Genomic DNA, 21,679 nt, shown 5'->3' on the forward strand with positions numbered 1-21,679 from the left:
CTGCAACCAAAGTTACATCATGACCACATAGCAACACAACTGAGGCATAATATTGTTGAAATTGCAGTTCTTTTATTCAATTGTCAGGTTTGTTTTGTAAAAGGATAAAACAAGAGATTCAAAGTGGCCAAAAAACACACAAATAGAAGAAAAGTAACATTGAAGACAAAATAATTATACTGAAATGTAAAATAGCACGGAGAAAAGACAGAATGCTCACAAAGAGATGCAAACTGCAACTAAAAGATGCCAACTTACCGCAATTACAAAACCACCACCACCGCTTGTTTTTGCTGCTTGTTGTACTTCTGAATTTCATCTCGATTGATTTTGCTATGGTTGCTATTGCCAGTCCCACACCACTGAGTGAAAGAACATTCTTTTGCTCCATAGCAATAATATGATCCACTTTAAAACCAATTAGTTTTGTGAGCCTTGTATTTCTTTTATCACCACTTGACACTAAGGATGTAAATATAAATGTCAAACACACATTTAAGTGATTTAAAAAAATACATTTTAATGTTTAAGGCAGAAAAACTGCCCACGCGGTCTTTGTTTTTAGTCTAAAGTGACTCAGTGCATTCCATTGGTCACTGAGGCCGAGTTACAGGGTAGAAAGTATACCAGTGAAGTCCCAGTATGTTATTTTTTTGTCTGTACATGGTCATTGGGGTTTTTATTATTGAAATTAGAGCATAAAGTGGTTTGGCTTCATGACTAGTCCAAAACAGATCAATGAGAATAGTTTGTGTAACATTCAAACATTCGCAGGCTGTTGTGTATCTTGCTTGTATGAAAAGTGTGGTATGCAGCAGTGATGACCTTGGCTACAGAGTTATTCCTTATCTTATTTGCAGACTAAGCAGACAGCGTGCATGTCCTCATACTGTATCTTTGTAGATAATGGTGAATGCTAAAAACAGTGAATTTATTTGCCACATAGCAGAAATGGTCCAGAAAGATGGGAGGAGTAACAGGTGGTGAGATACGATGTATTTTGGAAAGTCAAGGCCTGAGAATTTCAGTTTTTTTTTTTAAAATTACCAATCAAAAGTCCATTGTTGTAGTGACCTCGGATACAAGGATTTACCAAGTAAAAAAACGTGTTGTTGTCTATGTGTTCTGCTTTTTCCAAGAAGAGCAACTCCCAGGTGTCGTACTGTTTGAATATGAAAACCAAATCTAGCAAGTAAAGGAACAATCAGACGATGGAGGCAGGTGGCATTTTCAAGTTTTTATTCACTGGCTAAAATAAGAGAAGCATTCATTCAACATTATTTCAAATCAACATTCGGCAGGTTGACCCCTCAGGTGGACGCCATCTTGTCAGTTAAGAGGTTTTTTATTTTATTTTAACGTGCGTGTTGTGCACTACGCCCTCCTTCCGTTTCTCCATAACAAAACCCAAGGATCAACACTGTTCTTAATCAAATCGGTCCTCTGGGCTGGTAGAGGACTCGTTCCCTGCAGACTGACCCCCGAAACAACAGCTGGGAAGATTTCAAGGAGCAGCTTCCTACAATAATGAGGGACAGCCACATCCTCAATAAAAGTGCATTTATACATGGGCACAATGGGGATTATTCAGGGTGGAGTTTGGCTTTGCTTGGTCTGAAGTCCATAATCCATCCTGTTGAGAAACCGATTCTTCATTAGGGCGTATTTGGAACTGCACCACGTTTTGTTTGTGACAAGCTTGAACAACTCCAGTGAGTTGGAAGGCAGCATTTTGAAGTTGGGTGCATTTGAAGTCTGTCCAGCTGTGCTTGGGGGTACAGTTTGCTTCCCTGCTTACAGAAAGAAGATAAAACCCAGTGCTATGTGCTCACTTTACCAAATACAGTCACACGGGAACATTATGCTCAGAATATTCAACATTGAGGATGGTAGAACCATTATTTTTTTTTTTTTTTTGCAAAAAAACACACAACAACATAGCTTCTGATTTACAAAGTCTGTGTGATTTCATTTTATACTTCATGTTCAGAAATTGAACCCGGACATGTGTTGCATAAGAGTATACCACGATAATGCATTGTTGAGACCTATACAAATATGCACTGTGTGAACTTTATATATCTATTTATATAGTTTCTATTTCTTCCTCTATGGTTTTCTAAAGACGCAGCCGGGCGCTGTCAGCACTGCTTGTGCCCCCTTTGTGGCCACTAGTAAGACTGCTGTTATTGCAAACTGTCCTGATTTTAAACAAATGCACAACATTCGTACCACGATAAAACTTGGGGCCATCGAGCCAGTCTCACAGAGACCAAGAGTGAGCCCGCCGTCACCGCTGCTGTCGCTGGGCTGGCTGACCAGAATCAATAAAGATCTTCAAACGAAACGATAAGGTTTCAGAAATCATCATAAGGCCAAAGTATTGTCATTGCAAGTTCTTATTAGAATACAGCTTCACTTCTACTGCGTGACAGTGAGGAAAAGAAATTGCGAAAAGAACAAAACAAAAAACAAAACAAAAACGGAATAAGCAGTGAGCGTGGATTATATGCATTCCTCTTGCATAGTTGTGAGGCTGGACTGGGCAGCAGGCCAGCCTGCCTGGCTAATTAGGAGGTTTGGCTCTCGAGACTCCACAAGAAAGACTTTGTTTACCAGCCAGAAACATCAGAGCCACAGGAGCCCAGATGGAAATGAAGATAACTGGCTGACACTGAGCATGAAGATCTGTCAGGTTTGTGATATAGTCCAGGTCTCCACCGAGTCTCAGTGTGAACCAGAGCTCCGGTTGGCTGGCTGGGCCCTGCCGTCCGTACAGAGCAAGGAGTGTACGACAGCCCCCTTGAATAACCCGTTTGTGCCGAGACCTTCACCACAAACTGGATGGACAAGTGATTTTAGTGTCAGCTGTGGCTGGAACTGAATAAGGGAGTGTACAAACTTCTTCTCCGCATGCCCCCCCCGGGGTACACATCCAACTACACCGACTGTTGAATCCACATCAGTGCAGTGTACATCCAGTGTTTTTCTCCTGAAATTCATTAGGATGGTTATTAGATTTCTCACATTCCTGCACGAGTCCAGCTCCCTGTAAGCTCCTTCAGTCCTGCCTGCGCATTAGTCATAGTTTTTTCTGTTGAAATACTTAAAAAAACAAACAAACAAAAAACAAAGCGATTCAAACATTGTGATGAGGAAACCCTGTCCGTCTCTTTTCCTTTAGAAACCTTAAAGGGGCCCATCATGTGTATAGTTTTTGGTCACACATGCAATGTTACACTGCGGGGTTCTCCTTTCACACGCGGCCAGAGAAACGGGGGGGGGGGGGGGGTCAGTGCTCCGTCAAGACAAGAATGCTCACGGTTTATGTTGCTGCAACGGCCCCGTTCACGCAGGATGACGTCAATTTCTCACAGAGTCCCCCCCCAGACAGCCGTCGACATGATGAGGCTGGTGTCAAATAACAAGCACTGGATACTGTGTGCTGGGAGGAGAGATTTTCTGGAAGAACCAAAGAGGGGGAGGGACTTTAAAGTGACACAAGCATCAGCAGCTTGAGCAGAATATGAGAGGAAGTCTGAATACAGGTCAAATAGGACCCCTTTAAATGGCCCCGAAAAGTCTTTTAGGGGATGCTGGAAAGGCCCATAATCTTCTGACAACCTCTTTTCTGAAACCGTATGCAAATGTTTACTTCCCATAACATTGCAAACATCCTGAGAGTCCACAGCACAAACCCTGGAGTTGGCTTTGAGTTTGTACGCCATCAAAGTGGAACAGAAACTAGTGATGTCTGATGAGTGTCATGCAGATTTGACAGTCTGCTTGCTTTGGTACCAAAACAACACTCGCTCATGCTCCACTCCATGTCAGCAGCACTAGTATTGGCTATTAGGAGTGTTGGAACGGAGAGGTGAAACCCCTGAGCCTCTCAACAGTTTAAACATGAGGTGGACCGTCAGAGAAGGAGCATGTTCGAGGCCAGCTCTGTGTGAATCCAGTGGTTCATCAGGCCACAGTGGTCCTGCTGTCATCCAGGATGATGTCAATGAACACACATTGGGAGGGCAGACAAAATGAACAACAAAGGTCAAAAGGGTCCCACTGAACCACTGCAACCACATGGGTGTACAGCTCTGCTGGTAACAAGGATGAACCGACACCTTCAGACCTGCCGCTTTTGTGGCAGGTTGCAATAAAATAAGGCTCTGCTTGCCGTGTGTCACTCAGTCAGTATGGCATAGGCAAACTCTACAAAATCTGTGTGCATATTGTGTAATCGTTAACTCAGCGCAGACTCCTCTACAACCATAGTGACCATGTGCTGCGGCCTCTGTGTCCTAAATACACACACCAATATACTCTGTTGTGTGATATTTTTAGCTCATCCGAGTGTAGTTAGTATTAATATTTAACAGACAGCTTTTTTTTGTGTGTGTACCGGACACAAACCCCCCCCCCCCAAAAAAAAGATGGCCTCAGTATGCCGAGACCCAGCCTCCAGCCACTTCTTAATGGTATCACACTTCGGCTCTGCTCAGACCAGCTGCTACTCCAGTGTGACTCATCAGCACTCAACTACGACTCTCACCCCTCCCCAAAAAATAGACTATATCCGTGTATGCAGTGTAGCCATATTGTAAACTGAAGGCCTGGAATGTCCCGTGTCTTGCCTCTAGCAGCGCAGCACATTACAGAATCACTAAGCACTTCCCAGTAAAGCCTTGGCTGTACACACACATTGACACACGCCGGCCTTTGTCTCGAGCTGTGGAAGCTGCCGTCTCATTACAAACCCGCCTCTGGAAGCAGGTGTGGGAATGTTTGAATCCCTGACGTGCTCTACGTCCTCCTTTTATATTCACTCACTCCTCTCAGTGAAATCGGCAAAGGAAACGAGAGTAAAAGAAGGGAGGAGGCCTCGGATCTGTTCGCTTTAAGACTTGGTTAGACTGCAGCGCACGTGTACTGGACAGGCCAGGCTTTGGTCTGCGGAGCCCCCAGCGACATGCGCTGTAGACCCTGAGCGTCATACAGAGGGAAGAGTTTGGCAATGCTCTACGAGACATGCGACGCAGCTCACCCATATCAGTGACACACTGTAAATAAATGCCCGACAACAAACCCACACATGCAAAAACTCCAGGTCACACCTGTGCGGTCCGGCCATGTGACGTGCTGGATGAGAAAAGGGTCGTGGACCAGCCTTCAGCACGAGTGTCGACATCCATGGGCATTTCATGCAGGCCTGTGTCTAAGTCAAGTTCATTCCACTGTGGTCTTTGGCAGCTTACAACACACGGAGAGAGTAAACCAGATCCAGTGATCTTCATGTGAACAAGCTGGAGGCCTGAGCTACTGTAACGTTTCATCTTCCGCCTGCTGCTTTGTGAAAACCGATTGTACCCTGAGAACGTCCTAAATCTGGCTGCGATATCAATGAGACTGCACTGCTGAATATGAACATGCCCTGTACCGCCACACCTCAACTGTCCACACAGACACACGAGCTGCACGCGCCGGTATGCGCGGCACCATGCTCATAACACAAAAGGCTTGCCAGAAAATGTTGACATGCTATGAAAGAAATTAACAGACCAGTGCTAAAAAAAAATCTTGCAACGTTCCTCTGTTACATCATCTGTGGTACAACCACGGGGTTTGGAAAGCAGTGAGACTCCCGAAGTTTCAGGCACGAGATGGCTCGATATTTAGCTACTGGCTACGACGCAGAGGGATCAGGGAAAGGTCATCTCCCCCCCCTCCTCCACTGGTCAATTTGTCAATCCCCTGTCTGCGCTACCTCACCAGGCAGAGCTTTGTCTCGCACCGTCTGTGTGATGCCACGGAGTGATCGGGCGTCGGGAGGAGGAGTAACCCCCCCCCCCCCCCCCCCACCAACTTTTATTGTAAAAATAAAGTTTAAATATCGAGAAAAAAGTAAAAACATTGCACAACTGAGTCAAACTACTGAGGAAAAAATAAAATATATGCTGAAATGTTATCTTGAAAAAATATCTAGAAGTTGAGAATAAGGTTAAATCGCAGACATTAAGATCTGTGTGACTACAAAAATAAAGTCTCGATTTAAAAAAAAAAAGAAAAAAAGATGCAGTCAATACAGCCAGCCAGAGAGACCGAACAGCTGCTCGACCTGTAAAGCTCCTTCTCTTTCTCACACTCACCATTGTGTGTTTCTAGGTTCTGAGTTAGCTCTGCTGTCAATTTGAAATGATCGCTAAATGTTTTCAAATTGAGCAAAATTGAATTTCAATTTCTCCCCAATGTGACAGCATCAATCCTTCTTGGACAAACAAAAGAAAATCCATTTTTCTCACTTAACGTACATCGTCCACCGTGTGATTGGATATCTTGAAATTGACTTTATATTTTGGCTCAGTTATTAAGAGATGTAAACCTGGACTTCTCCTCGAATTCTCGCCAAAAAAACCTGCAGCCACATGTGCGGCTTTGACAATCCAAACAGCCTTGTCCGACCTCTACGGTGGACGAGGTAACATCTGGGTGGTTAAACATGAAAAACTAGCTTTAAAAAAAAAAAAAAAAAAGTTTCTTAAAATCTACTTGTAGCTGAGTCGACTATCTAGTTTGACATTACATTCCACTAAAATAAACACTTGATTTTCATCCTTGAAATCTACACAAACGACAAAAGTGGTGAGATGCATCACATAAAAGAGGTGGTAGAGAAAAGAGGAAGAGGGGAGAGGGAAGCGAGGATAAAAAAAAACCCAAAGAAAAACCAACACGTGTTTGGTCTGAACATGTTATGTTGGTATTTCTGTCCCATCCGAGTGTACAGCGATATGCATACACAGGCAGCCTCGAAAAGAAACTCTTGGTACCAAAGTGCTTTAATCCTGAGATATGAACCAAGGATTTGAGGGATTATCACGGCTAACCCAGTCAAGGTCCTGTAACAGATGAGCAAATGTTTGGTAACAGCAGGCCTCTCACCAGGAACACATTTGTTCCGACGCTAGCAAAGTGCTGGCATGTTGAATGATGCTGGTTCCACATCAAAGAGTAATGGACGACGCGACCTGGTAAACTACGGCCTTTAAGACGGACCTTCACAGTCAGGAGAGCCATTTTCACGAGCCGTGGAGTCAACGCGACAGCAGAGGAGCCGGCGCCGTTTGGGGGAGAAACTTTTCCGACGATGGCTCGTTTCCCAAACTCGACTTTTGATTTTGAGCTCAGGGAAAATCTTTTGTTGGACCCAGCTGCCGGATCGCCTCAGCAGTGGCAACATTTACCGCAAGAGGTCCACTCATTGAGTGATGGTGCTTGTAGTGGTCTAAAACCTATGGCCGGTAGGACCTGCGCTGAGCCTTAAAACACGGCGTGCTCGGATGAAAGACATTCACTGGGTTTACGAGAAGAGAGGGACTCAAACGGAGCCTGGCATTTGTAAATGATTGAGGGACAGGCTCTGTCAGACGAAATCTGCTGTTCCAGGCAGACATCGTTTCCCCCTCCCCCATCAGAAAACCTCCGACCACCAGATCCCGCATCAATGACGAGAAGCACGTCTGCCTTTGACAGCATCGATTTTGTTTTTCCACCAGCCACTCTCTGGTCTCCCATCCATCAACATCTAAAGATATAAAACACGTGCAATGAGCAGCTTGGCCTTGCCATCATTCTTTAGTCTTGGTCAACCTTAATCTTTGAAAACAAATGTATGATTAGGTTTGCAAACCCTCTAACTGAGGGTAAGCAAGGGTTTCTAAGATGGCAAGACAAATATCGACAAAGACAACCTCATGCAGAAAACAAGGGGCTGTTTCGAAGGCAACTGTGACTCAAGAGGAACCTTAAAAAAAAAAAACAACAAACAAGAAATACAACAAAACAATTTCTCATTTTAAATGATTGTTTTGCACGTCTGATGCAACATCACCAGCATCACCGTCTTGGTCAGAGTGATGGTAAAATCCTACCTGAGACTGACAGAGAAGAACCTTTCAACATGAGACCCGAAATCTTGTTGTGCTGTAGATGCCATTTCTCAAGGGGGAAAAAAAAAAAAAAATAGAAGCTAAAAACATGCATGCCCTGGCTGTCACTTGATCCTACAATGATTTACCTCCCTCTCAGTCCGGGCAAGAGATGCTCTATGGCTAATCCAGCTAAACTGCTCCCTTCCCCATGGAAGAAAAAGGCAAACCGACCGGCCAGCAGAAGGAGGTGTGAGACGAGTTACATTCAGTGCGCCCTTCTCATTTCGGATGAGAAAAACTGGATGCTGCCTACAGTGCTGGTATTCAAGGTCTTTGCATGACCTCAACAAGCTTGGAAGCAGTTGCAAAAATGTCTCGAAACGCACAAGCCTAAATATGGCATTATCCATAGTGAAACGCTCTTCTCTTTATTTCTACGCAAGCCTCTTGGATGATGACTAGGTCATCTCCGTTGTGGCGCACACTCCCAACTACTCCCTCTCATTTGACGTCACTTCCCCTTTTGATGCTCTCATGTCAGCACGCTATACGGAAACGTATTGGGGAAAACAAACGACGCAATTTTCACACAAAAGTCCAGTGGATAATAGAGAGGAAGAAATGCACATCGAGAATATTAAAACAGCCGAAATCAGTCATGATGCGTTCCGCTGTGGTGGGTTGAATGCTGATTTTGATGAGTTTGGCTCGGAATGCCAGTTGGAAGATGAGGCTTCCTGGTTACACGACCGGCAAGGTTTTCCACAAAAATATCAACCAAGCATGTAACAATATTCTCCACAAAACCGTTGGTAAGGTGCTCCAAGGTAATAAATGCAGTCGGGTTGTTTGATAATAAAGGAGATATTCAACTATGTGATCTGATGAGTCACCGAGGAAACTGTAGGGCCGTAAATGTCATCCCGTTTCGCTCACTAGGTAAGTTTTAGGATCTTTGCAGACCACATAGCGATACAAGTACCAAGCGAGTGGGAACCTTATTGAGACCCTTTGGCTTTTGAGAAACCATGCTCTTCAATGATGACCTCAAGTTGTAGTGATGCTGATCTGACTGTTGCTTTAAACTGCAATAAAAAAAACTGATTGGCACCAGCCACGGTCAGCCATCTTATAGTGGAAATCCCCACCCTGCTGGTAAAAGGCTTGCCAACGAGTGGACAAGTGCACAAGGCTCTCCTTCAGAGCAACAAAGCAGCAACTATGGATGTGTTACCGAGGAATTCAGTGATTGGTTACCTCACGAGCTCCAGCTTTTGCAAGAGTGGTGCAGGCCAACACAGAACAAACGTCTAAAAACAAAACTAAATAACCTGTTGCAACTAAAGTTAATAGCTTGAGTCTGAACACACACCGTCTCTCAAATCCTACTAGTCCATCACTCTATCTGCCTGCCTGTTCGGTTCTAGCTGTGAGCAGGATAATAATATATCTGGATTTTAAATACACACAAAGCCATTACAGGCGAGGGAAACACCACGAAGGAAAAAAACATTATACACAGAGCAGAGAGAGATGGAACACAATCGAATGAAAAAAAAAAAGAAGAAGAAGAAAAAAAAAAAAAAAAAAAAAAAAAAGACAACCAGGAAACAACTCAAGCTTACACTTATACAGAGGCTCTGGAGGTTATTAAGGTGAAGGAGAGAGCTCTGAATACTTGTGGGCCACAAGACCGGACCAGACCAGACCAGACCAAGGCAGACCAGGCAGAACCATTGGTGACCCTTTTCAGCAGACTGAATAAAACCTGCTCATCCCCGTTGTCAGATCACAAACCCACAGTTTTGACTTGCTAAATATAGTTCTGATATCTAATGTTGAGGGTGAAGCAAAACTAAACAAAGCCCACAGGGGATCAGTTGGTCAATGGTACAATGTCATGTGCTAAAATCCCTGTGAAAGAAATAAAAATGAAAATAAAAATCTACTAGTCACTCCAAATAAATGTAATCTACAAATGGTTGTAGAATCTACTTTCCATTTTCTGCTCTTTTCTGATTTTGGTCTCTTTCACAGGTCTAACTTCACCCGGGATTGGCTGATGTGGCCTGGCCTGGTCTGAACGGATTTTTTTGGCTGTGATGTGACGGGTTCGGCGTCCCTGGTCTACATGCCCATGCTGAAGGCGTGCAGCTCACGGTGGAAGTGCTGGGTGGGTTCAGACAAAACCAGGCTGGAATCCAGGCAGGGGTGCCAGACACGGCCGAGGCCCAGCGAAACCTCCTTGACCAAGTTGTGGACCGGGTCGCCTTCCATGTACAGCGACTGGTCCGGGTCAAAGTCGATGCTCTCCTCGGAGACGGTCAGGACACGGAGGCTGGAGCCTCGCAGTCGAGAGATAGCCACCAAGTTATGGGACCACACAGTGTAACCTGTGGAGAGACAGAATTCAGACAGGAAATCAGTTTCCCAAACTTGGTCTTGGGGAGATGTCCTGCATATTCTAGATGTCTGCCTGCATTAACCCATGTGAATCTAATAACCATGTCTTCACCAAGCTCCTAAGAAAGCTCAATAAAGGCGCTCTAAAACATACAAGACAGGGGCTTTCCACAACCACGGGACCACAACCATAGATACACCTGGCCTACAGTATATGGACATAGTACTGAGAGAAACAACACACAGATACAGTTACATGCGTATTGGTAATCAAATGGATTTTATCTCCAATATATTCTAATCTTCTGGGGAGGAAGAATCTTTTGGTTGAAGAACGTACAGGCTTTTTTTAGTACCATGACTACAAAGCAGCCAAACAGTTCCAAAGTCTTTAATTTTGCTGTAGTCTAAACCTCTTGATTATTCCAGACAATCCTGCATTGCTAAATTCTCTTGTATGCACCATCGTATAGTTGTATCAACACAGGCCCTGTCTGAAGACCCTCGGTCATCCAGATCATGATACAACTGTGATCAAAATTTGAAAAAAACAAAACAAAAACCATCAAGCCTAACTCACCGTGTATCACCAGTACAGCCAGCTGAGTGCATCTCCATGCCAACAGAACCAGCGGGTCCTCGTTGCGATTGACATTGAGGTCGGGGAAATCCGGGCCATCCTTCAGGAGCAGGAAGTGGGTCAGCGTTTTGTTGTACTGCTGAGAGATGAGCTCCAGTGTGGCGTCAGTCACAAGAGTGCTGTAGCTGTCGAGATGAAGACGCTCCAGGGGGAGGCTCGGCTTGAGGAGCCGGAGGAGCTCAGAGCTGTCCACCTCCAGGGCCATGATGTATACTCGCAGGTTGGCACTCACACGCACCTGAGGAGAATTCGGGAAAAAAAAAATATACTCAAAGGTAACTACAACTTGTAATTATTCAATAAACAGTCACAAATATTCAAACAATTAATATAAAAAAGCATTCCAACGACCATTTGTCATCAAAGCCAATCACAGCTTGTCAGTTTACCAGAGCCTTCCAGTCATCCTCTGTAGCCGTCCCCTCTAATGCTTTGAACTCCAGCGCAGCGCCGTTGAGCAGCAGAGAGAGGCGGTGCAGTGGTGTTCGGCGTGGAGAAGCCAGCAGGCCACACAACTCGGACGTAAAGTCAGAGAAATCCATAGCCAGTGAATGCAGGTTGGAGAGACGATCCAACTCCGATGGCGAGATGAGGGGGCCTGGGGGGGGGTTGCAACAGAGTCAGCTTACAGATGATTCTTAAATCAGTCAAAACATGACGTAGTGGTGAAATACCAACCCAGCTGGTGGTCCAGTAAACTCAGGTGTTGCAGACTCTCAGCAGAAGGGTTTGACAGGCAGGCTAAAGAGCAAGGAGTGACCAGTCCCAGCATAAAACTACAGGACAACCACTTGAGCTGCCTGCTGTTAGACAGCAGCTCCATGAACAGCTGCTGGATTCTGTTGAGAGCAGCAAGGAAGGGCAAATACACTTTGAATATCATATAGCCAATACAAAGCTCATACAAATGTAATAATAAATAAGAACAACTTCAATATGACACATACACACTGACTCTAGGCCATGATGGACTGTGCAATAGCAATGATCCATATACCAACACAAAACACATGATATTTGTCTTCTCTACGCTTCCCTGTAACTTGTGACATTTATCAATTACTTCATTAGGTTCAAGTGCTCATTACAGAAAACAGGTGAACAGACATGACAGGACATGGGAAAACGCTGTGTAAAGCCTGCTGCACTGGGGGAGAAAGGTGATCTTTTGTGTGTGTGTGAATCTAAATAAAGGCATGGTGACCAACTATGGTTCCCTCGCACTGTTATCATAAGGATCCCTGGAGAACGGTGTGAGAAATATTGCTTACAGTATGATGAAACATGATGACTCATAACTGCTGCACTGTGCTACGGATCATGTGATAGGGATTCTTGCCACTACACATTCCTATCATCATCCACATCCAGACCGTCACGAACAACGTGTACCACCCCCCGATACATACTTCTAGTTGGACAATGTGTTAAAGCTCAAATTGTCCGTCACTCCTTTCTTGAACATGAAGCATTCTATAACCTCCACACCTGAAGAATAAGTGCTCTGCCTTGCCTTTTTTTTTTGTACATAAATGGCCAAGCAACGACTAGGAGCATCACGCCGTTGTAAATAGTGTTGATTCACGCCCACACGCAGCAGCAAACATCAAAGTTTGCAGATGATTCATGGTATTTTGTTGCATCTGTGCTCCGGTCCTCTATGAAAAGTGTGTACTTTACAATGCAAGCAGCCACAATCTGGCAGTTTTATATAACCACTCTTGTTACGTGGAAAATAAATACAAAATGAAACCATGATTGGATGTTGAAGCTCACTCATTGATCTTTTTGTCCCCCTGGTGGATTTGGTGCAGGTTGGAGCTGTCTAATAGCCCCTCTTGCTGGAGAATAAAGGTGTCCCCATAGAGACTCAGCTTCTGCAGGTTTCTAGAGGGTCAGAGAGAAAGCGAGCCGTGTTAGTAATGAACAATAGTGATTCAATGAACACGTCCCCGTGACGGGAAAACATGAGCGTGCTATGACATTCCCAAATCACCCGTATACTATCTCTCCCTCTCATCTCACCAGAGTTCCCACCCTTCACAACACTGTTATGATCTGAAGGGTGTGCAACACGTTCTGTAAACACTTATTTATGTCATTAATGCAGCAGGGTTTGTGTCTATTTTAACCCCAAACAGAAATGACAGCATACTGCAAGTGTTGAGATTCTTCATTTGAACAATTTAGAAAACGTTCAGCTACTGAGGAAGCCATTCAAAGCCATCTAATTTGGCCCCAGTTCAGTACATTGCCAAGTTGCATTCTACTGTGTACAGAATTATGACAGCCATGCACTTCGCTGCACTGCCATCTCAAGCTCTTTATATCCGGGCACCTAAAATAGAATGGCAGCAGAGGATCAAGCAGCAGACCGTATGCCAAAAGTTGATGTAGTCAAGGTGAGCACTGAGGTCACTGTGCACAAAGTCCAAGACTTATATATACAGTATATATGAATATCGCCCAGATCACTGGTTTACATGAGAAGTAGCCTCATTTGTTTTGTGTTTCTAATATCTATCATTGACTACGTCTAATGCATCACGGGTAAGGACTGTCAAATATTTAAACAGGATGTTCCTTTTTAACTAAAGACATATTTATTCTATCCAATGCATCAAGACGTAACCAAGCTTCAACTTTGTTGTCAAACTGTCAATTGCAGGCTGAAACTTATTCATGTGCTTATCAGAATGGTCCAGTTTTTCCAAGTTCACTCCATAGTATCTCCAAATACTGAAAACCCTTTTCAAAAGAGACATACTGTAGTTGTGCATCACATAATGTATTGTTCTCAATAGGTCACTGGAAACACCTGAGAAGCATGCTATGTTAATGTCAAGTTATCTGTATTTTATAATCGTACCAATACTTGCTTAAGTCTATGAGCTTTATCTTTATTGCAGAAAAGTCAATTAATATTTTCATTTCTATGTTTATCTTTTCCAAATATGAGCCTTGTAAATCGGAGGATTGTCTCATAATCGGGCCCGCAGTATGGTATGTGGAAAGTTCCTCCAAACAAAACTCCAAGCAAGTTTAGTGCATCACTCGCGGAAGCGGTAGAAACAGATCAAAAGCACATATGGTACAGTGTCACGTGAAACAGAACTACCCACCAGGTAGAGTGCTTACATTCAATACAACCACTTCCTGTATAGAAGAGGAGCGTTGCATGTCATCATTTCTTTGTCCTTTGCTGAAAGAAAACTAAATTTTCATGATTTATTTCATGACCTCATATAAGATAAAGCAACTGCAAAACTCGGTTTTTACAAGTATAAGTTCTCCATTGCTCATGAGTGTGGAAGAAGTGCATGTAAAATTGTGCTGTGACCAATTACAAAATGAATGTGACATCTGATATAAAGTGAAAATAAAATTGTGGTGTTGCCACTACAATTTATTCCACATTCCATTTCTGGAGTTTGTCTTTTAATCAGAACTCCTTCATCTGCGTCACCAGTTTCCTCTGTCCGCCTGTGCATGAAGGGATGGATCAGAGATTCTCTGTGGGTAAGCATAAAATATCCTATCAAGTTTGCTTTTATGAAATCTGACTTTTGCAAGACAAATCGCAGACACCAACTGTTCCACATATACTTTGAATTTCCTCAAAGTACAGATCTGTTCAGCAACACAGTTTTATAGGGGCTGCCAGTCATTGTAATTTGCACCACAGACACGTCGAGTATTTACACTTTCCTTCCGCTCGCTTCTGGGATTTAGATCTAGGGCCCTCACAGCCAAGGTCAAGATGAGACGAAAGGGTTTTTAACTTTTTTATTTGTTGAAGGTCATGTTGATAGAGAGCTGAGGATCAGCAACAAAACCTGCCTCTGTAATGAGAAGTTTAAATTTACTTTGATCAAGGAAAACAAGAATTCCTGGCTCTTACCATCAACCTGGACCATCTACAATTGTAACCACTTGTGGCTCTATTATGGCAGTAAACGAACACTGTAATTGAACATTTAAGTTGTTCAGTAATGTTTAAGCATTAGATTTTAGCCTGAAGCATAAATACACCAACCAATTGAGAACAAATATGTGCTGCCTGGAAGGGGAGGGGGGGGGGTGTTAAGATGTTTGAACAGTAGAATTGAGGAGACAGAAGAGAATTCAATAGAACTGAGACAGGAACACTATCAATGAGAGGTATTACAATACAACAAAGCATTGCAGACAATGGAGAAAACTGTAGAAGGTGAAACTGGCAATAGTCACCGTTCCCCCTTATTTTTTCACCAACAGCAGCTCCTACCGCACACATTCCCCAAGTCATATTTAATGCACGCTGCTCGTATATCCTGAAGCGTGCAAAAGCATGCCAGAGCTAAATATACCTCCACATAAACAGTATACGTGTGTGTCAGTGCTGATATCAGCAGGTCAGGGCCCCAAACAAAGCGTTCCGTAGCCCGCAGCAGCGTTGCATTGTATCAGCTGGCATGGTCGGAGTAATGTAACCTGGAAAATAGAGGGCGGCAACAAAAGAAAGCGCCGACCAGCCGTTTGTCTGGCCTGACCCCGAAGATCACCTCCAGCAAACATCGCCGAGGTGTCACGGACAAAAAGCGACGATGCACTTTTAAATAAATGAAGATGGATACACGCGGCTGGCTTCGCCGCAAAGACGTGACACGATTACGTAACTCCTAAAGCCTGGTTTGTTTGTAGCTAACTAAGCTAGCTCGCTGCGACGCACCACGCAAGAGGTGAACAATCAGCAACAAGGGAGCGTGTCACACCGAGACGGGGAACTAAATAACAACAAAAACGCACAGGGGACGCGAAGGAGTTGGTAGAATTCTCGCTACCTGTTGTTTTTGATGCTGGAGAACACGCACAACACCCGGTCCAAGTAGGTGGCCATGGCGTCCCTCCATCGTTCCGAAAGCTGCGGGTCGCCGTCGGTGCCGGGAGGCTGATCCATCCTGGCGGACGACGGGTCGCTGTTCAAGGTGCCGGGGTTGCCCTCCACCGGCGCGAGTTCCAGTTGCAACTCCCGCACGAAGGAGCCAAACTTCCGCATGAGGAACTCCAGCTTCGGGGTCTCATCGGAGCTGGAGCTGGAGCCGCCGCCGCCTATCCGCAGTTTGAGCTCGGCCCACAGAGCGGGGTAGAACAGGCACTCCCTCCACCGCGAGCACACGGCCGAGGCCCGGAGCTTGTCTCGGTCGGACAGAAAGGAGAATATGTGGACGATAAGCTCGCTGGGCAAAGCCATGGCTCCGACACCCGCGCACAGAGCCATGGCGAGCTAAACAAAGCTGCTGTCGGGACACCAACCAGGCGTCAAATAAAAGCCAAACTGTTGTAAAAGTGGATGCTGCGGCGGTTGGTGTCGACGGCGCTCCCTCCCCTCACCGTGAAAACAAACGATTTTTTTTTCAGGCTTGCCTTGAATACTATTGGGGTGCACCACTGCCAGGGAACACGGGGGTATGACTATAACAATTTCCATGTGCATCATAAAATGATCACTGGTAGGACATTGGTTACTAGCTACATTTATTTTAAAACTAATTTTATATCTAAATATCATGACATTGTTGTGATATTTCAGTCATATTTTGTGCTCTCTAGACCTTTTCGAGTGAATGGTTTCGTCGGGAGCCGCCGTTATTTTTGCCATGCAGGCGTACACCGCGGGAGGGCGCTGTTTGGCGCATGGGGAGAAATACTGGAGCCAACACGTGATTTTTTTTATTTATTTTGGAGCTGGAACTGTATGCGGACACACCCCCTTCACTTCATACCCCGATCTGTTCAGTTGTTATACATTCAAACACACATCTTTTGGCTGGATCTATGCACGTGTGTCTATGTTTTTCTTTTTATTTGTGTATGCATGCACATGCATACAAAACAGACCGTCTGTACAGATGTTTGCAAATATTTTCCTTTTGTTGTCATTCATTTGAGATTTGATGTATATGTGCATTTGATTAACATGAAATTATGAAATAGGCTTCCAAATCTGTAACAGGACCAGTGTTTTTGCTTTTAAAAGTAATGGTTTAAAATCTAACCATCGTTAACAAATTCTCCTTTATTGCCTAAGGATGTCAACAGATGTTAGAAAATTGTAATTTACTATGACATACCCCAGTTTTGAGAGATGGCAAATCTTCTTTAGGCTTATTTTTTATCTGTTGTCTTCAGTTTGCTTATGACGTTCACAATGATGTTGTGGTGGTGGATGCTGTGGTAAAGACTTGGGCCAGTGTCTCTACCACTGCAAATAAAAAGCACAATAACAACACAAAACTTTTAATTTTGGTGAGGTCAAATGTTAAACTCAGCTTTGTTGATAAGAAATCTTATAGGTGCGCCTCACTGCACCTGAGACTTAAATATGTGTTGTTGGTGATGGATAACCTTCAATTTCTTATATCAGTCTTATATCTGAGTTCTATCAATTTTAAAATGTTTTGACATTTGAATGAGTTTATATTTTCATGCGATGACTGAACCTCTGACCTTAAACTTGGTATGCTGTCTATGCTCTATTTTGAATATTTTTTCCTTAGAAAAATAACTACAATAATTTATATTTTTCAGGAAGCTTTATCATATGGAACAATATGTTAATAATAATAAAAAGGACTTGTTCCAGTTGCATGTACACTAATGAATGTGTGAAGTTTTAAAGCAAGATTGATGAAGCCGTCATTATTTTGGTCAGTTTTTTTTGACAGTTTTATTCCTTTAGTCTACCAACGTTTTGGAATTGGAGAAGTATAACAAACATTTTGAAAGTCTCGTCATTGGATGTCTTTAATGACCACTGCACACAATTCACTTTCGCATTGAGGACAAAGGCCACTGGCATTATTTCTCTTTGAGAGCAGCTCCACCCAGTGGACAATAGTGGTAACAACAACAACACAAAGACGTTAGTGAACTCTTTTGTTACTCCTGAGACAGAACAAAAAAAAAAAGTGACAGTCCCAACATCAACAAAAATGAGGACACACACTTGTTTGAATGTCGAGCAGCTGCTTGCAGCAGTCAGTAGGAAACAGAGTGAAGCTGTTATTCTCTTCTCGGCTGCAGTCTCTCCCCAGTCTGCACTCTGAGATAAAAACCTGTGCTCTGAAAGAAGAAGATCCTGCAGAAAACATTCGCAGCCATCAGCAGGTGAAGGACAAACTCCAACACAACACCCCAGATGATGATGCTGTTTTCAATCACATCGTTAGTTCACCACTCACTGGGCTGGAAGACATTTTACAGGATTGTTCATTTTGTGTCGACTCGTTCTCATTCAGCTTTTATGCGACCAGGTTTATTATTCACACGGCCTTGGGCAAGTTCTGTCAATCATTAGATTTTTTTTGAAATATTTCTCATAATGACTTTATAAAATATTTTGTCAGTGCCTCTGCTGTCAAACATTTTATACCTAATCAAGCCGCATATGCTCATCAGCTCTTGACATGTCCTTCTCTACTATATCCATGTATCTAATTACATTGATCCTTTATTCTGTAATACAACAGGGGACCAAAAAAACAACCAACCAACCAACCAACCAATAAACTACTGACACTTCTAGAAACAATCATGTGATCACCTTTTTTCAAACAAAGTCCACATGCCTAATTATTCAATATATGAGTAAAACAAAAATGACATTTTGTACAGAAAACTGCACTACAGTACCTCAGAAATAAGTCCCACCCCTTTAACCTTTTGCACATATTGTCACATTACACCCACAAACCTAAGCCCATTTTATTGAAAACTGATGCAATGGTTCAACAAATAGAAGCATATCCTTTTGAAACACTACAACAACTTTTTGAAAAAAATACTACATTGCCTCTGAATTTTTTTTTTTTTTTTTTTACAAATAAAAATCTGATGTGTCACATGCTTTACTATTCACCCCCCTGGTGAATACTATATAGACTCATATTTCTGCTGCAATTACTGTTACAAGTTTTTATGAGTCTACTAGTTTTGGACGTCTAAAGACTGAAACATTTAACAATTTCATTGCAAAGAAAACCTCAAGATCAGTCAGATTGGATGGAGAGTGTCTGTGAACAGTAACTGTTAAGTCTTGCCACAGATTCTTAAGGAGATTTAGTCTGGACTTTGACGAGGCCCTTCTAACACAAGGGTGCGCTCTGACAGAAACTAATTCTTTGTCATGGATATGGATGTTCCAACCCCATTCTTCCTGGCCGACGCTGTAAAGGTCTGTCAGATTGAAGCAGAAACGTTTGTGACCCGCCACCCTCAGGTAACTCCACGGTTGCTCCAACATGTTGTTCAGATCTCACTGGTGCCTTAGTAACTGTCAGACGGTCCTGGAGCCACAGTCATTTCCTGGCCGCGTGCCATGCATGCTGAAAAGTGAACCATCACCTCAGTAAGAGGTCGCTGCACCCCGGAGCACACATCTTCTTCCAGAACCAGAACCAGACCCACTCTCTATATTTAGCCACAATGATTTTCCACTCACGTCTATTGAGTCTCCCCGTACACGCATGCACACACGTGCGTCCAAAAAGACTTGTTTCTTCTCTCTTTCACCTGACATGTGTCTAATCTAATTTTCACAGCCTCACAGCAGCCAAAGCCTTAGACCCCTTGTGATATCTATTGCCCACTAAAAATGGCCCAAACCCACCACTTCATGTAAAAGCCTTTTGCAGTTTTCTTCTGTCCGGGCTCCTGCAGCCACAAGGGGTCATATCCATGGCAGCAACAGCGATTCAGTTGGCTCAACTGATTAAACTGCACCGCGGTGCTCACTACGAATAAAATTTGAATAAGATTCTCCTTGTGATTTCCGAGATCACATTTTTCTAGAGTGCCTTAGCATTCCTACTCGAGTGTCCTCGAGTGTGACGCTTAATCCCACTCGCTGGCTGATCCTGAACCCTATACCGGAGGGCAAAATACACTTTCATACTCCCAAAAAATTAGAGTACATCACATCAGATGAGGCATGATGATCCTGAATACCAATGTGGAGGCGCGACGTGCCACAACTGCGAATCTCCACCAGCCAATTGTGAGGTAATCTGCTTTATTCACACCTGCACACTCTGATGGCAGCTGCTCGGGCTCTCATGTTGATACCATAATGATGCTTCTGGCCTCACTCTGTAATGATAAGTGCTTTCCCCACATGATGGATTTGTGTCTGTTAAAAAAGAAAAGACGGGGGGGGGTGTACATAGCAATTTTGATTACAGCCAAGTAGAAGTGGTGAAAATGGAGAGACGACGGAGGCTTGTCGCAGCCTGCTAATCAATGACATCCTCGCAGACTTTACCTCAGCACCCCTGATTGCTTGCAGATGTGTGGATGTCGCCTTCTGAATACTCATCAATGTACTAAGCTTTCGCAAAACAGACTGTTCTGTCTGCAACGCAGCCGTGTTCTGCCTCTGGGAGCTGCTATTACGACACAGAGGGGAGCACGTCTGTGCGTTTGAGATAAATCTCACGTGAAATAAGGTAAATTAAACAGAAAGCATTTATGCTGAACTAACGATGATGCGCAACTATTATCCGTTGAAAATAATGAGAATGATTTTCAGTTCTGGCACGGTCAGTGACTTCAGTAAGCTCTCGGCCTGTGAGGAAATAATCTTTCATGAGACTCTTTTAGTGCTGAATCACCTCAGTCTCTGGACTCTGCAGGTCCACTGTGCAGCACTAGGTGGCAAAAAAGATCCATGTTTCTTGTGACGCACAGGCGTTCCCACATGAAGTGAGAAGGTTGGGATAATACTGGAGAGGAGACACGTTCCCGCGTACGATCTCTATACGGCTCAAAATGACGCCAAAGGGTAATGACCTTACTATAAATAGTTCCTGGTATGTAATAAAGATCTGTCATGGAAAATGGATTAGTTACACTGTGAGTTGAGCTGAAAGAAAAGCGGCACTAATCGAACATTTATGTTGCATCTTTATCACAGGTGAGTGCAATTCAAAATGCTTCACAGATTATTGACCCAGTGAAAACAGGACAACACGCGTAAAGGCAGAAAACAACAAATGGAAAACAATAATGGAAGGAACTGTAAAGTTTCAGACTTGCCTCTCTGTTGTACATTGGGGCTTGATTCACTTTGGTGCCTTATAAAAGCTATCCTGTGTATATTTCATTAAATAGAGCTGCATTAAAAGTGGACGTAGGACAAAAAAGCCCCCAATAAAATAAATATTCAAATGACAAAGACAAGATGTACCTTGTTGAAAACCAGAAGAAAATGAATTAAAAACAAGAATATTAAGTGGGATAAGAAGTGGATAAAAAATAAAATAAAAATTTATGTCACAGGGACAGGGTAGTAAATCATTCAGTTCAGGAAACAAACAATTTTAAAGGAAATATAAAGTATATATAATCCATTTCTTGAAAGTAGTAATAAAAGTAATAAAATCTAATCTTTGTAATGGCACTGATTTCAGATTGTTACGTCTCGTCATTTTTAAGGTCATTTGTTAGACTCACATCCCCAATTAGATATAATCAAATACCACTCTGGGTTTAAGCCAAAAGAAAATGATTGCACCCTCAGCTGGAGAGGGTGGAATGTTTAGATGTGCTGTATACTGACACAGTGGACAAAATGAGACCGTTATACACAATTAACACAAGACAAATAATAAGCAGTTAAAATGTTGTTTGTTTTTGAGAGACAAAATTGCATTCCTTTGTCTCGCTAGAG

At 43.3% G+C, this 21,679-nt stretch overlaps 1 protein-coding gene across 1 annotated transcript; it reads right to left on the reverse strand.

Moving 5' to 3' along the window:
- Positions 1-9,951: 9,951 nt before the first annotated feature.
- Positions 9,952-17,474, reverse strand: fbxo33 (F-box protein 33). Its single transcript, XM_080479290.1, has 6 exons — positions 15,795-17,474; positions 12,748-12,858; positions 11,650-11,810; positions 11,361-11,569; positions 10,912-11,209; positions 9,952-10,321 (listed from the first exon to the last, which is right to left on the reverse strand). Exons 1-6 carry the CDS (start codon positions 16,229-16,231, stop codon positions 10,056-10,058), a joined length of 1,482 nt encoding a protein of 493 aa, XP_080335416.1. The 5' UTR covers positions 16,232-17,474; the 3' UTR covers positions 9,952-10,055.
- Positions 17,475-21,679: the final 4,205 nt, after the last annotated feature.

Source organism: Lipophrys pholis (genome assembly GCF_963383615.2).
Source record: "Lipophrys pholis genome assembly, chromosome: 14".
Lineage (NCBI taxonomy): Eukaryota > Metazoa > Chordata > Actinopteri > Blenniiformes > Blenniidae > Lipophrys > Lipophrys pholis.

Coding starts and splice junctions, on each gene's coding strand:
- fbxo33 (XM_080479290.1), bottom strand. CDS start 16,231: ATGGCTCTGTGCGCGGGTGTCGGAGCCATGGCTTTGCCCAGCGAGCTT. Junction 12,859..15,794: donor TCCAGCATCAAAAACAACAG/GTAGCGAGAATT, acceptor CTGACCCTCTAG/AAACCTGCAGAAGCTGAGTC. Junction 11,210..11,360: donor AGGATGACTGGAAGGCTCTG/GTAAACTGACAA, acceptor AATTCTCCTCAG/GTGCGTGTGAGTGCCAACCT.